At 44.1% G+C, this 14,796-nt stretch overlaps 1 protein-coding gene across 2 annotated transcripts in view; it reads right to left on the bottom strand.

The window, feature by feature from the left end:
- The window catches only part of NSG2 (neuronal vesicle trafficking associated 2), a 118,984-nt gene that overhangs the window by 40,683 nt on the left and 63,505 nt on the right, over nucleotides 1–14,796 (bottom strand). For both annotated transcript variants that reach the window (XM_049874344.1, XM_049874345.1), the window contains one exon: nucleotides 8,156–8,239. In XM_049874344.1, the coding sequence (XP_049730301.1) occupies nucleotides 8,156–8,239 (84 nt within the window). The remainder of the gene's footprint in view (nucleotides 1–8,155; nucleotides 8,240–14,796) is intronic.

Here is a 14,796-nt window from a genome sequence, read left to right as displayed (position 1 = left end):
AAATATTAGAATGCCACCATTGGAAGGAAGTCCCTGGAGTTTTGATAAAAAATTGGTGGAAGTAAACAGCAAGGCTGTAAATGGGGTCTCACCTCCCTCGGAATGTGGCATCAGGAAGAAGGTATAATAAGAATTTGTCACCACCAAGAAGCTTAGATGGAAAGATAGGGCCCTGATTTTAAATAAAGATATCGAAAATGAGGCAGCCAGAGCTCTGGTTTTATCAATGCAGAGTTTCTCAGTCAGCAACATGGATTTTCTTGTCTGCTCATTCGTTTATTCCTTTATTAAGGATATCTCTTGGTGCCTAGTCTGGCCAGGCCCTGGCCAGACTCTTGGGTGCAAAGATGAAGGAGACAGCATCCCTATCATCAGGAGCTCACGGTATCATCAGTGGGAGACACAGTAGGTCAACCAATTATGCCAACACTAGGATAAAAGGTGCTAGAATGGAGAGCCATACAGGAGGTTCAGGAATCCAAAAGAAAAAGGACAACTTCACAGGAGTGCAAGCAAGACTGCATAGACCAGGAAACATTTGAATTGGGTGTCGGATGAACAGGGAGTTGGCGCCTTGGTGAAGTGTTCCAGTTCAAAGGGATGGATGGCATGTACAAAGACACTGTTGTAGTTAGCTGCCATCAAGACAGCCCCTGACTCATGGCAATGCCATGCACAATGGAACAAAATGCTGCCTAGTCCTGTGCCATCCCCATGACCCATTATGGATCAGAACTCTGTGATCTATAGGGCTTTCACTGGCTGGTTTTCAAAAGTAGATCACCAGGTCCTTCTTCCTAATCTGTTTGTTATAGTAGCGCCATCACAGCAGCATGCAAGCCTCTGCCAACAGATGGATTGTGGCTGCACAGAAGGTGTGTCGACCAGGAAATGAACCTGAGTCTCCCACATGGAAGGCAAGAATTCTACTACTGAATCACCAATGTCCCATACAAAGACATAAAGGCATAAAAATGCATGGTATCATGAGGGAAGGGCCAGTACTTTGGGGAGGCCAGAGCACCTATGGGAGGAGGAAGGTAAGCAAGCGAAGCTGTGGAAGAGTTTTGAGCACAGGAATACCATTATGGGATATGTGCTTATGCTCTGGGGGAGTGAGAAGAATGGAGAGGGCTGAAAAAGGGGGCAGACAGACCAGGGAGGAGGCTGGGGCAAGAGATGAGGAGGGTAAACTAGGGTGGTGGAGTGGGAGTAGAAAAGAAAGGCAGTTACTAGAGATTTTCAGGAGGGAGAGGAGACTGGACGCTGTAATGTCTGTGGGACTCGTTAACTGACACTGGCAGGCTGGTTGTTGCATTTCACCATTCCTTTTCCTGAGTTGGTGTTGGAGGAAGCGTGACTAAGGCTGAAGCCTGAGACAAGAAGACATCATCCTTTCCCTCAAGGAGCTCATGAGACAGTCAGTGGGAGACACAGCAAGTCAATCAATTATGCTGACAATGTATGATTTGTGCCATATACTGGTGCTAAGACCCCCACCTCTTAGTCTTACAGAGGAAGGAAAGAACAATGTGGCAGGTAAATTAGCTCATCAGCATACTCTAGGGAACTATTTATGTGTAGAGGGGGCTCATCTTCTGCTCCAAAGTAGTTTCTACTGGGCCCCCTTCACAAACCCCAAGCAGGCGGCCCTATGCTTAGAGTCTGGGAGTGCATTCCAGCTCTGCAGCCTCCTGGGTATGGGGCCTCAGGTAAATTACCCAGCTTCTCTAGTCTGTTTTCTTTATCTACAAGTGTGGTGATAACCCTGCTGGCCCAGTTTGTTGGAATCACTCCACGGGATAATATATAAAGCTCCAATCACAGGCCAGGAGCACAGTAGGAGCACACAGAGCAGAACGGATGAGTGAATGGATGAAACAGTAATACCCTATAATGTTGGGCCTGAAATTACAACTGGGTTTTGTTTTGTTTTTGTTTTTCTTGTTTGTGGTTGTTTTTAATAATAGCCCATATTATTAAAAAGGATCAGCCCTCTTAGTTCTCCCCCGCCCCATTTTTTTTTTTTTAATGTGCCCATTTGCCTGACAGGAATGATGAGTTCTGGTCCTTTTGGACTAACTACCATGTCCCTCCCTACTCTGGCTTCTTTCCACAGCATTGTGTTCAGGGTCGGGCCTGTAAGTGTCTCCAGGATATTTCCCCATGTGTCCTGGATACCTTCCAGTCTGAGCTTGTCCAGGCTGGAGCCACAGGAACCAGATTTTTCAAACCCTGAATCAGGACATGTGGTCAGGGGTGAATATTGAAAACTGTCCCCAAAGACCGGGTGCCCATGCTGCAACACACCCCAACACCACTCTCTGCCAGGCCCTATTCCCTGTGGGAACACAGAGGCGCTCCAGGGATCAGGGGCTGGTGGGGGCTGTAGATGCAGGAGAAACCAGCTACAGCACAGCAGTGATGGAGACCCCCATCCGGCCCTGTGGAGCCCCAGGAGGGCACCAACCAGGCTCAGGGGATCAGGGGAGGTGTCCCAGAGGAAGTGACCCTATAGTGACTGTACAGCTAAGAAGCTGATGGAAACATTTCTTGTCTAATCCACACATGTGCAAGCTCCTTGAGAGCAGGGATTTTGTCTTATATGTCTCCCAGCAACAGGCATTTATCCCAGCCCAGAGTGAATATTAATAAAGACAAAGGAGAAAGGAAGGAAGATAGGAAGGGAGGCAGGCCAGCCACACACCAGCAAGGATAGCTCACAGCAGGGTGGCGTCAGATATGGTACAGAGTGTGCTGGGATAGAGCCACAGAGCTGGGCTCTTGTTTTGTTCTAACATTTCTGCATGAGTGACCTCCGAAAGTCACTTCACTTCTCTGGGCATCAATCAGTTTCTTCATCTGTAAAACGGGGATAATGAGAGTACTTTGTTCACAAGGTTATCAGGCTAAAAAGTGGATATAAAAGCACTTTTTAACAGATGTTATGATTATCCATGTTATAACTGATATGCTGAAAAATAGCTTATCCTTCCCAATAGACCAAGAGATGGTCACTGTTTAGAGCCAGGACTGCCCCAAGAGCCAGCCACCCATCGAATAGCTCTTCCGGGTTTTCCCAATCACATTCCCATAGAGAAGGACAGGAAAGGGATACCCAGAGCCCAATCAAAAGAATAAAAAAATATAGCTAATTAGGCAGGAAGCTTAGAACCCACGAGGAAGAAAAGGGAGCTGGATAAGAAGGAAAGAAAATGACCATTTATTAAGCCCCTAGAGCGTGTCTTGCACTTGCACTCTTTGTTATCTCAAGATTGTGTCACATTTTATTGATGAGGAATCAGGAGCTCAGAGAACATAAAGGGACTTTCCAAAAGCCATGAAGTTAAGAGGTGACAGGGCCAAGATCTGAGAGGCCCTGGGCGGTCTAGCCCCAAAGCCCAGGTGTCCCCCAGGATGCTGCGCAGCAGCTTAGCACCAACACCCTCCAAATGCAGCCTTCGGTTCCTCTTCACAGAGCAGCCCTGGATAATCAGACCTGGCAGCACAGCCAGTTGCACCAGTACCTTGCATTGCAAAATCGGCTTTTCAAAGATGCCCCCAGCTCTCAGGAGTAAGAAATAAGAAGGAGTTTGGTAGCTCTTCAAAAAGTTAAACATAGAATTACCATACAATGCGGCAGTATATCCCCAAAAGAATTTAAAACAAGCATTCAAACAAATATCTATACACAAATGTTCATAGCACCACTATTCCTAATGGCCAGATCAGCCCAAAATGTCTATCAGCTGATGAATGATAAACAAAACGTGGTATATCCATTACAAAAATCCACTGTCGTTGAGTCGATTCTGACACACGGAGACCCCATGCATTACAGAATAGAACCGCTCCATAGGGTTTTCTTGGCTGTAATCTCTATGGAAGCAGGTTGCTAGGCCCCTCTTTCACGGCACAGCTGGGTAGGCTCAGATTGCCAGCCTGTAGGTTAGCAGACGAGCTCAAACTGTTTCCACCACCCAGGGACACCATCAACGGAATATCATTCAGCCTTAAAAAGGAATGAAGTGCTGATGCGTGCCACAATGTGGATGAACCTCGAACACATTTATGCTCAATAAAAGAAGCCAGCTATACAAGGTCACATATTGTATGGTTCCATTTATGTGAAACATCCAGAATAGGCAAGGCCATAGAGAAAGAAAGCAAACCAATGATTTCCAGGGTTGGGGAGGGGAGGGGGTGGGGGGAGTGGGGAGAGACTGCTTAACAGGTACAGGGTCTCTTTGGGGGGGATGAAAATGTTCTGGAGCTAGACAGAGATGATGGCTGCACACATCGTAGGTGTACTATACGCCACTGAATTGTACGCTTTAAAATGGTTCATTTTATGTCATGTGAATTTCGTCTCAATTAAAAAAGAAATAAGAAAGGGCTTCTCTCTGTATGTTCATTTCTTTTCACATAAGCTTGACGAAAGATCTTGGAGTCTGTGGCCCTTCACAGTGACTGCCAAGAAGCTGCTGGGTTTTAAAAATGACAAAAATTCCAGGAAATTCTTTCAGCCAATCTCTATCAATTCCTTTCTCTCAATTTGGAAAGAGGGAGAGATGCCCATTTGTTGTTCCTACAGTTGCCTCAGCCATGAGCAACATCCTGAAGGGTGGCCCGGCACCACACTCTCTAAGATTAAGTAGAAATTTTCTGCCATCCAAGCCTGGTTCTCCAGCCAAAATCTCCATCCTGAGCTCTAAGCTTGTTACACCCAACCAAACCTCCTCCCCCCCGGGACAGCCCACAGGCACCTTGCCCACCTGTGTGTCTTCCCTGACCTGGTTCCCCTTCTTTTTTTAAGCACCTCTGTTGAAGGCTTCTTTCTGGGTTCCAGCAGCCCAGTCAAACACCTAGGAGTCACCTACCTCTCCCTGTCTCTAACCAGGAACCAAACCAGCTGCCGTGGAATCAGTTCTGACTTACGGCGACCCCATGTGTGTCAGAGAAGAACTGTGCTCCATGAGGTTTTCAACAGCTGATTTTTCAGTAGACTGCTAGGCCTTTCTCCCAAAGCACCCCTGAGTATATTTTCAGATAGCAGCCAAGCGTATTAACTGTTTGTGCCACCCAGGGACTCTGCAGCCAGGAAACAGTCCTGCAAATTCTGCCTCCAGCACACCCCCCAGCCAGTATCTTCGAGCACCACTGCAGCTGGCTCAGCTCAGGCCCTCAGACTCATCTTAATTACTACCCCGGCCACCTCATAGTCCTCCTGCATCCACTCTCGCCTCAGCATTTGTATCCTCCACACACGGCCCTGAGGGAGCTTTCTGGAAGAAAGCAAAGAGCCAGACTAATTAACGCTGGTAGCTTTACAGAAGCAAAAGAATTGGCTTCATTTCTCCCATTTATTCCAGATGGCAGGGCCTCCACCCACACCTGACAGTCAGGGCTGACAAAGGGCTGCCTCAGGACCCCCACAGCTTCCACCCTGCCTGACCCTCCAGGACTACTGGAGTCAAACCACAGGTGGTGGTGGGGAGGGTGCTTCCACAGGCCCTGGACCTTGGAGTCGCTCCTTTTCACCTAGCTGACTCACTTGTCTTCTAAGCAGTAGTTACCCGCTCCAAGCCAGCATAGCCAACACAAGGGCCAGTCAGACTCCAGCTTTGCACACTGGCTCCGCCACTGACCCCGTGGTGAGCCAGTCACTTCCCCTCTCTGAGCCCTATTTCCCCTTTGACAAATTGGGGATTACATCAGCCTCTCGGGGGCTCATGGGAATTAAGTATGATAATGCAGCCACATCACAAAAACTTGTCAAAGAAGAGAAAAAAAATACTGTCCAACACCACCGCAGATAACACAGCCACAGACAGCATTTTGATCGATTCTTTCCATGCCATTCTTCCTCTGAATATTTGTGTTTTTTTTATGGCTCTAATTCTAGAAAACATACAGTTTCAATCTCTGCCCCTTTTGCTCAATATTCCATCTTAAGTATTTGCCCAAAGTACTGCATGTCTTCATAACCATCATTTTAAATAACTGCTAAAAAAGGAGTGATTCCATTAAGAACTCGTAACACTTTATCGGGTAAAAAGAGTAAATTAAAAAATAACTCTAATTTCTTTTTTAGTTACTGAAACAATATATGCTCATCATATAAATTTGGAAAATACAGAAAAGTAAAAGGAATATGAAAATCTTTCCTAGTTCCTTAATTCAGAGATATTCACTAAATAGTCACTGCAAAAAAAAAAGGGGGGGGGCGTTTCTTAAGACACTATTAATATTCCATCTTATGGATATAGTCTTATTCATAGAATTATAAGAAAGTTATTGAAGTTTACATTGTTTTCAATACTTTGATTTTATAAATAACACTGCAATGAACATTCTTGTACATGAATCTGGGCGTGTTTCTGACGGCCTCTGTTGCCAGTGGGACAGGTCAGCTTTACTCTGTGGCCTGGTCCACAAGGAATAGATACACTCTTTGCATCCCTCCACCTTCTCCCACAGGAACCTGTGCACATGAGCATGTAGCTCGAGCCTCCCACAGGTTCCTGCACGCAGTTCAGGTCAGATCCACGTTCAGTGGGCCCACGCTGAGAGCCAGAAACAGAAGGTACAGAGAAAAGTAAAAGCTGCGCCAGCCCTCCAGGAGAGGCTCAGCAAAAAGAAGTCTCACTATCCAGAGAATGCACACGGTGATGCTGCCCCCTGCCCCCTGCCCCTCAGGCTCATACACTCTGCTGCTGTAGCACAACTTTAGCAACAGGAATGAGATTTGGGACAAATAGGCCAATATGTTTATCCATGCACACACTCCAATTCCCAGATAACCAACCAAGGGCCATTTTCACTTTCAAAACCCCCAGTCACCATTGGCACACATAGTTACTATTACTTGTATCCTTATCATATCCAGATCCAAGTACTTTGCATGTATTCCACACTTTAGCCTCACAGCAGCCCTAGGAGGCAGTTGTTATTACTGCCTCTATTCAATAAACGAGGTCTAGTTTCTTGCTTGTGATCACAGGGCTAGTGCAAGGTAGAGTCAGGGCTCAAGTCCAGCCAGAGTGCTCCAGTACCCACACACACAGAACCATTTGTTCTACTGCCCTCATGGCTGATTTTGCCTCCTCAACATCTCCTAGGTCTGTCACATCTTTCCATCCACTCACCAGCCTTGTACCAGTCACCGTCATTTTTCACTTGGACAGTTGCTCTAGCCTGATAGTCTCCCACACTCCCTCCCGCCTACTACATTTCATTCGCCATGTAGCTTCCAGAGTCCTTTTCTCAAAACCCAAATTAAGTCATATCCCTCTCCTTCCTGAAGTCCTTCAGAGGCTTTCTGTTGCTTTTAGCGTATAACCCAAATTCTCCTATACCCTACAAGGTCAGGAGCTGTCTGCTCTCTGCCAACTTCTCCCACCTCATTTCTACTCCCCACCCTCTCCATCCCCACTCTCATCTCCCCACCCCACCCCACCCCACCCCACCCACTTTCCCACCACTACCCACTCCCCAACCCCCAGCTCTCAGAGCCCAGCCTCACCGCCCCTACTCCTGTTCAGTGTTTGGACCAGCCTCCCTCCTGCCTCAGGATCTTTGCACAAGCTGCTCTCTCCTCAGCCACCAGCACCTCTTCTATCTCAGTTCCCTGAGGTTCCTCCTTATATCCTATCAGAACATGCTTCACAGCTCCTTCCTGCAACTCTTCCCAGCTAGTGATTCCTCCACCAAGAAATAGGAAGTCAATCATTTGGTTTTTACCACTGAGAAGTCAGCTTTTCTTTTCCTTTTTCGTTTTCTTATTTGTTACAACCACATCCAATGACTAAAATTTGGGTGTCTTTACACTTTTCCATCATATTTCCTGGAGATTGTGATGGAAATGCAGAGTGAAGGGGCAGGAGAAAAGAGAAGGAATAAAGAAGCATCTGTCCATGATGAAATAATCAGAACACCCCCGAGGAGACGCGCATGTGAGAGGTCTCAAGAGGCCGAGCTCTGTGATAGAGTTAACCTCAGTGGCCAGACAGTGTGGCCTCAAGACCTCCTCCCGAAACAGCCTCTGTCCATTTTCCACTTCCCAGCAGCACCTGCTCTACTAGCATGAGGCATCCTAAGCTGGCTGAAGCCAGCCTTACCTTTACTCTTTCTCTTACACCATCAAGAAACTGACCGTAAATTCGGCGATTTTCGGCACCCGGAACTTCCCTTTGTTCTTCTGTTCAGGTTGATATTCCGTCCTTGTCTTCACAATCACCTGGAATGTTCAACCAGTGTTAGCATGCGTGGAAATATGAAGCATCTATTTTCTTCTCCTTTTCCTTCTTTAGTTACTATTAGTTATTAAACATTGCATAAAGATTGGAAAATTACGAACCTCCCCAAATACACACAAGAAAATTCAAATTACCCATAACGCTTCTTCATTCCAACAGAGACAACCACAGGTGACAATTCTGGTTGCATCTTTCAAAATGTTTTTATATTCATAGATATGGCATATATATTATATGTATTTGCTATTTATGCAAACATATATTTCCATTTTATGAAATGGATTCATACTTCATGAACTAGTTTATAACCTGCTTTTATCACACAACTCTAAGTAACATTTTCCCATGTAAACAAATATGTGATTTCACTTTGCCTTTTGATGTAGCATATCTTTTCATTGTATATATATGCTACAATTAATCTAAGCAGTCTCTCAGACTAGAGGGAGTCAGGAGGTCATGGTCCCCAGACCCTTTGTTAGCCCAAGACTGGAACCATTCCCAAAGCCAACACTTCAGACAGGGATTGGACTGGACTATAAGACAGAAAATGATACTGGTGAGGAGTGAGCTTCTTGGCTGAAGTAGACACATAAGACCATGAGGGCAGCTCCTGTCTGGAGGTGAGATGAGAAGGCAGAGGGGGACAGGAGCTGGCTGAATGGACACGGGGACTACGGGGTGGAGAGGAGGAATGTGCTATCTCTTTAAGGGGAAAGCAGCTAGGAGTACATACCAAGGTATGTATAACTTTTTGTATGAGAGACTGACTTGATTTGTAAACTTTCACTTAAAGCACAATAAATTAAAAAAAAAAAAAACTGTGAGACAATAAAAAAAAAATCTAAGCTGTCTTTAATTGTTGGACTTTTTGGTGGTTTCCACAGTTTTGGTTACATAAACAAGTCATGATGAACATCCTGTAGTTAAACCTTTGCACATATCCTTAATTCCAGTGGGATTTGGGGGTTTGTGCAAAGAAAAATATAAACGTCCATTGAATCTATTCTTTCATCTTATTTTCCTGAAGTATGACTCTTTTGCAGAGGTAGTTAATATCTTCTCAAGATATGCTGTCAACCTGCCAAGACATTTATGAAACTCCATCCCACTGTGCAGGCAAAGTGGAAGAAAAAGAAATCTGACAGATAATCCATAACCATTGCTAAGTGCCAAAGTTCCATGAGGAGAACAGAATCTCTATGAACCTCAGGACCCTCGCCTGTAAAATGCAGGCAGTAATCATAATCATAATACTTATCTAACAAGGTTGTTTTGATGGCTAAATGGCACAATCATAGGTAATATTTTCTGAACCATTTATTATGTACCAGAACTAGATCACACACTTCCTATGCCTTATCTAGGAACCACTATGATTCCCATTCTCTGACAAGGAAACTTGGGCTCAGAGATGCTAAGTCACTTATCCAAGGTCACGCAGCTAAAGAAAGAAAATTTAGTGATCTAAGATCATGCTCGCTTCCATTAGGACTTAAATCAGCAGAACTTTCACTGAAAACTCCCACCAAGTTTACCTGGAGACAATGGTCAAGGGTATTGACTGAAGCAGGAATTTTTCTCTGAAGAATGTTCTTTAAAGTCTGGGAGGCATGCCATTGACTAAATATGTCTCAAAAAAGGAAGGGATGGGAAGATAACTAGCAAGCTTTGAACATCTACCATTTGGTACTTAAATATGTTGGTTAAGAGGCCCTGGGCCCAGCACACCTAGAGCATCCCTCCCTCTCGGACATCCAGATCCTATTTCCAGACGTAAATTCTGGTGTTTTGCCCCACCCTCCTCTGTAGTCTGCTCCTCCGAACAACAAAAAGATAGCCCCTGGCTTCTCTTTCCAGCAGGGGAGTGGGTACAGCCAAACAAGGATGAGGGTTTTTATTTTGGGAGGGTCATGTTTTATTATCTTGTTCTTCTACCTCTGATTCCAAAGACTAGGAAAGCATAAGCCTCAGGGCCATAGGTAATAAAAACAACTCCAGCAATTAAGAACTTGGCTACTAATCAGAAGGTTGGTAGTTGGAATTCACCAGCTGCTCCTTGGAAACCCTATGGTGCAATTCTACTCTGTCCTATAGGGTTGGTATGAGTTGGAATCAACTCAAGGGCAACAGGTTTGTTTTTTTTTTTTTTGGTTGCCCATATCTCATACTTTGTGAATTTACTGTAGAGCAGGCACTGAGACTTTACATGCACTGTCTCAGTGAATTTTATGCTATGAGACAGCACAGATATCATCAATATTATGGGGTACTAGGGGTATAAAAGTGTGGGCTGGATTCAACTCCTGGTTCTACCTCTTACTAGCTGGTGGCCATGAGTGAGTCATTAAGCCCTCTGTGTCTTGGTTTTCTTATCTATAAGATGGGAAAATAACCATAATCATGCCATTGTGTCCTTGTAAGATTTAAATGAGTTGTAAATACAAGTTAAACACTCAGACCACTCATGCAATAACAAGTGTTCATTTGAACTGTCTGGGCTCTATCACATTTTCTTTCATAGGTGTCCTAGGAAGATGTGGAACTGAGCCTGGCTTGTGCCTGCCAGTCTGAAGATCCACTCTATTTAACCCATGAAGAACAACAGGGGACTCTCAAGAACAATGTCGTTCAAGAATTCCCCTGACTTCCATGCCTGCAAAGAAGGGTTTTGAAGGATGAGAAGTTTGCTGGATGTAGAAGGCAAGAGAAGACATTTTCTGCAAAAGGAACCACGTGGCCAAAGAAACAGAAGTGTGAAATACCATGTGGTCTACAAATGTCTGTTTTGCTGACACGTGAACTGCATTGGGAATAGGAGAGTCAGGAGCTGATGTAACTAAAAGAACTCTGTTAATCCCAAATCACAGCCCATAAGCTAGGTGTTTCTATTATTACTCAATTTACAAAGTTCTGGAAAGGGCTAAATGAAATAATATATGTGCAAGTATTTTACAAATTTTAAAAAATATTAGACAAATTTTATTAGACAAATTTGGGGTATCACTAGATCGACTGTCAGATTACGAAGTGGTAATAGAAAATTTAAATGTCTGACCAATTCTCTGAATCCACATCACATTCTTAGAATTATTCACAATATAGTTTCCTATCCCCATTTTCAGATGTATACGTCGTAATGTATCTTAGTACCTATTTTTAAGTGAATTTTCTGGTCATTCTGAACTGTAACACCAGGCCTCAGGCCACAAGCCTTGGGGCAAGAATTATGTTGCCTTTTGTGGTAGGCAGTGTTCTAAGATGGCCTCAAATTCTCACCCCCTGGTGTACACGTGCCGTAAAATTTCCTCCCTCAAGAAGAGTGTGGGCAGGACTTGTGAATAGTCACTCCCATGATTATGCTGTTACATAAAATCCTGTCATAGCAGACTGGAGAGATCACCCTCCTGGCCTTGAAGAAGTAAGCTGACATGTTGTTAGAGGGCCACGTGACTAGGACCTGAGGGCAGCCTCTAGGACTTCAAATCAACCCCCAACTGAGAGCCAAAAAGAATATGGGGTCCACTGCCCAGAAGCCCTGGTGGCACAGTAGTTAAGAGCTATGGCTGTTAACAAAAGGCCAGAAGTTCAAATCCACCAGGAGCTCCTTGGAAACTCTCTGCGGCAGTTCTACTCTGTCCTATAGGGTCGCTAAGAGTCGGAATCGACTCGAATGCAGTGGGTTTGGTCCTATACCCACAAGGAAGTGAATTTGGCCAACAACCTGAATGAGCCTGGAAAAGGACCTCAAGCTCCAGATGAGAATGCAGCCCAATACATACCTTGATTTCACACTCGTGAGACCCTGAGGAGAGAACCCAGCTAACCTATGTCTAGACTTCTGACCTACAAAAACTGTGAGATCATCAATTTGTGCTGTTTTAAGCCACAAAGTGTTTAGTAATTTGTTACACGGAAGTAGATAAATAATATACCTTTCCACATCTCCTAGTCTATCTCAATCATCTCTTAATTCTATCCCTTCCCTCCTAGTTCCTTAGCCATCAGACTGGTCCAGAGCATCTTCACATCACACATGAAACGATAAGCATCTGCTTCTTGGTCCTTCCCTCTACCTATTTTTATAAAGATTCTCCCCGAAGCTTCTAAAAATGCTCAAAACCATTTTCATCATCCCTTGTAAATGTAGAAGACCCTACATATTCTAGCCAACATGTTGAAGCAGGAGACAGAACTAAAAAACATAACTGTGGGAAGGAGACAATGAATAATCATTGTTTCTTTACAGGCAATATCATTCTAAGTGTTACAATAAATGCTTTGAGGTTTCTTCTCTGGCATCCATTTCCTTTTTCAATCAAAAGCTCCCTGATACTTCTTTTGGGAACTCACTTCTGCCCCACTGTGTGGCAACCATGTGGTCTGGCGGGATTGACCCCTTTCCTGAATGGCAGGAATGGTCCCTAAACAGGTTAAGTCGATCAGCGCATACACCCCTGTTGATCACAGATTTCATTAACTTAGAGATGGTCATATCACCCAATTTGGACCAATGAGGTATGAAGTGATATTTATTAGGGCTTTGGGGAAAGAAACTTTCTCACTCTTCAGGGGTGTTCCCCAGAGATGTGCTCTTCCTCTGAATGGTATGATGAGGACTTGAACGCTGGAATTGCTGTAGCAATTGTTGCCACTACAAAGGGGGGCCAGTACGAGGACAAAGGCAGCATAGAGAGGAGTGCAGAGCCAAGAGGAATGCATAGAAATGGACATGGGCCCTGATGACGTTCTGCCCTCTGGATCACACCTAGCCTGAAGCTACCCACCCTGGACTCCACAGTTATGGGGGCAAATATATTCTCTTTGGGTCTTAATAAATTTAGGTTGGGTTTTCTGTAACTTCAGATCAAAAGCTTTCTGTCTGATACAAATGTGTTCTAAAAAAACCATGACAAATTAACTGAAAAGCTATTAGAATTTTTAAGATGACTGAATGCTAAGTAAACATAACAATATCAATAGATGTCCTACATGTCAGCAAAAACCAGCTTACTGAAAGATACATGCAAGAATGTTCATAGCAGCTTTTTTCATAATAGCCTAAAATGGGGAACAACCCAAATGTCCATATATAGGGGAACAGATAAACTGTGGTTTATTCATAAAATGGAATACTACACACACATAATTGAATCTCACAGATGTTACATTGAACAAAAGAAATCAGACACCACCAAAAGGTTTTCATATATTATGTGATTTCAGTTATATCAAGTTCAAAAATGTAAAACTAATCAATCACGACAGAGGTCAAAATTGTCATTATTGGGTGATAGGGACTGGGAAGAGGTGTAAGGGAATCTTCTTGGGTGTTGAAACTATTCTGTATCTTGATCTAGATGACAGTTGCATAAGAGCGCATTTTATGCACTTCCTATATGTACCTCATTTTTTTTAATAAAAGCAGATTTAAAATATATATGTATACATACATGTTATATATATAATATACACATACATCCATACACATATACATATACACTACATACATGTATACTAAATACATATTTACTACATATACACGTGTGGCATGTATGTGTGTGCGTGTGTACATATATTTGCAGTAACCAGGTGAGAGCAGGGAGGTGAGTTTAGGCAGGGTTGGGGCCATAGCTCTCTCTCCAAATCCATGTCCTACTTTGCCCTGAACCCCTGAGAAATGCTGCTTATGTCCAGAGTGACTTTCTAATGAAAGCAGTTCTTTCAGCTTCAGAGCTCAAGCACAGGCTGAAAAACAGGTGGTGCCTGATACCACATCAGTCCTCAGTCATCTTCTCTTCTCTCTAGCTAAGTCACATTTTCCCCAAAAGCAAGCCAGGTTGTACCATTGCAACTCTTCATAATATCCTACCTTTACCCCTAGAGAAGTGGTAGCACTTTAGAACCCCATAACCTTTCCAAAAGAAGGTCTTTGTCCATTTCCCTGGACAAACAGACTGCTCAGTCTTCATCTTCATTGATCTCATGGAAGTATTTGACAGGCTTGCTCTTTCCCTGCTCCTTAAAGCCTTCTCCTCCCTTGGGTTCATGGCAGTCTTCTCCTGGTTCTCTTCCTACCCCACTGGCCAGCCCTCCACAGTTTCCTCTTCAGGCTCCTCTTCTTCTGACTGACATCTCAATGTTGTAATTTCTCAGGGCTTCTACAACCCCCTTCGAGTGTTCTCACTCACTCCCATCACTTCCAAGTCCATCTCTACTCTTAAGATTCTCAAATTTTTATCTCCAATTCAGACCTCACCCAATACTTAGGTTGCCCTACTTGACATTTTCCCTTGGATCTACACACCGAGTCTTAGCATGTCCATAGCAAAGAACTTAGGTTCTCTGACCCTAGCTTAACCACCTGCTCTCAACATTTTTTTCCTCATGTAACCCTCAGCTCAGAAAACAGCAGCAATACCTAAACCATTGTTTATGTCAAATCAAATACAGGGCTCTTCTATGATCCCTCTCATTCCTTCACTCTCCAAATCGATTTCTGGCATCAGGTCCTGCTTCCTCACAAATTTCTCTTGAA

This window comes from Elephas maximus, chromosome 2 (genome assembly GCF_024166365.1).
Source record: "Elephas maximus indicus isolate mEleMax1 chromosome 2, mEleMax1 primary haplotype, whole genome shotgun sequence".
Lineage (NCBI taxonomy): Eukaryota > Metazoa > Chordata > Mammalia > Proboscidea > Elephantidae > Elephas > Elephas maximus.
The sequence above is the reverse complement of the archived record's forward strand: the minus strand, read 5'-3'. Positions and strand labels throughout refer to the sequence as shown.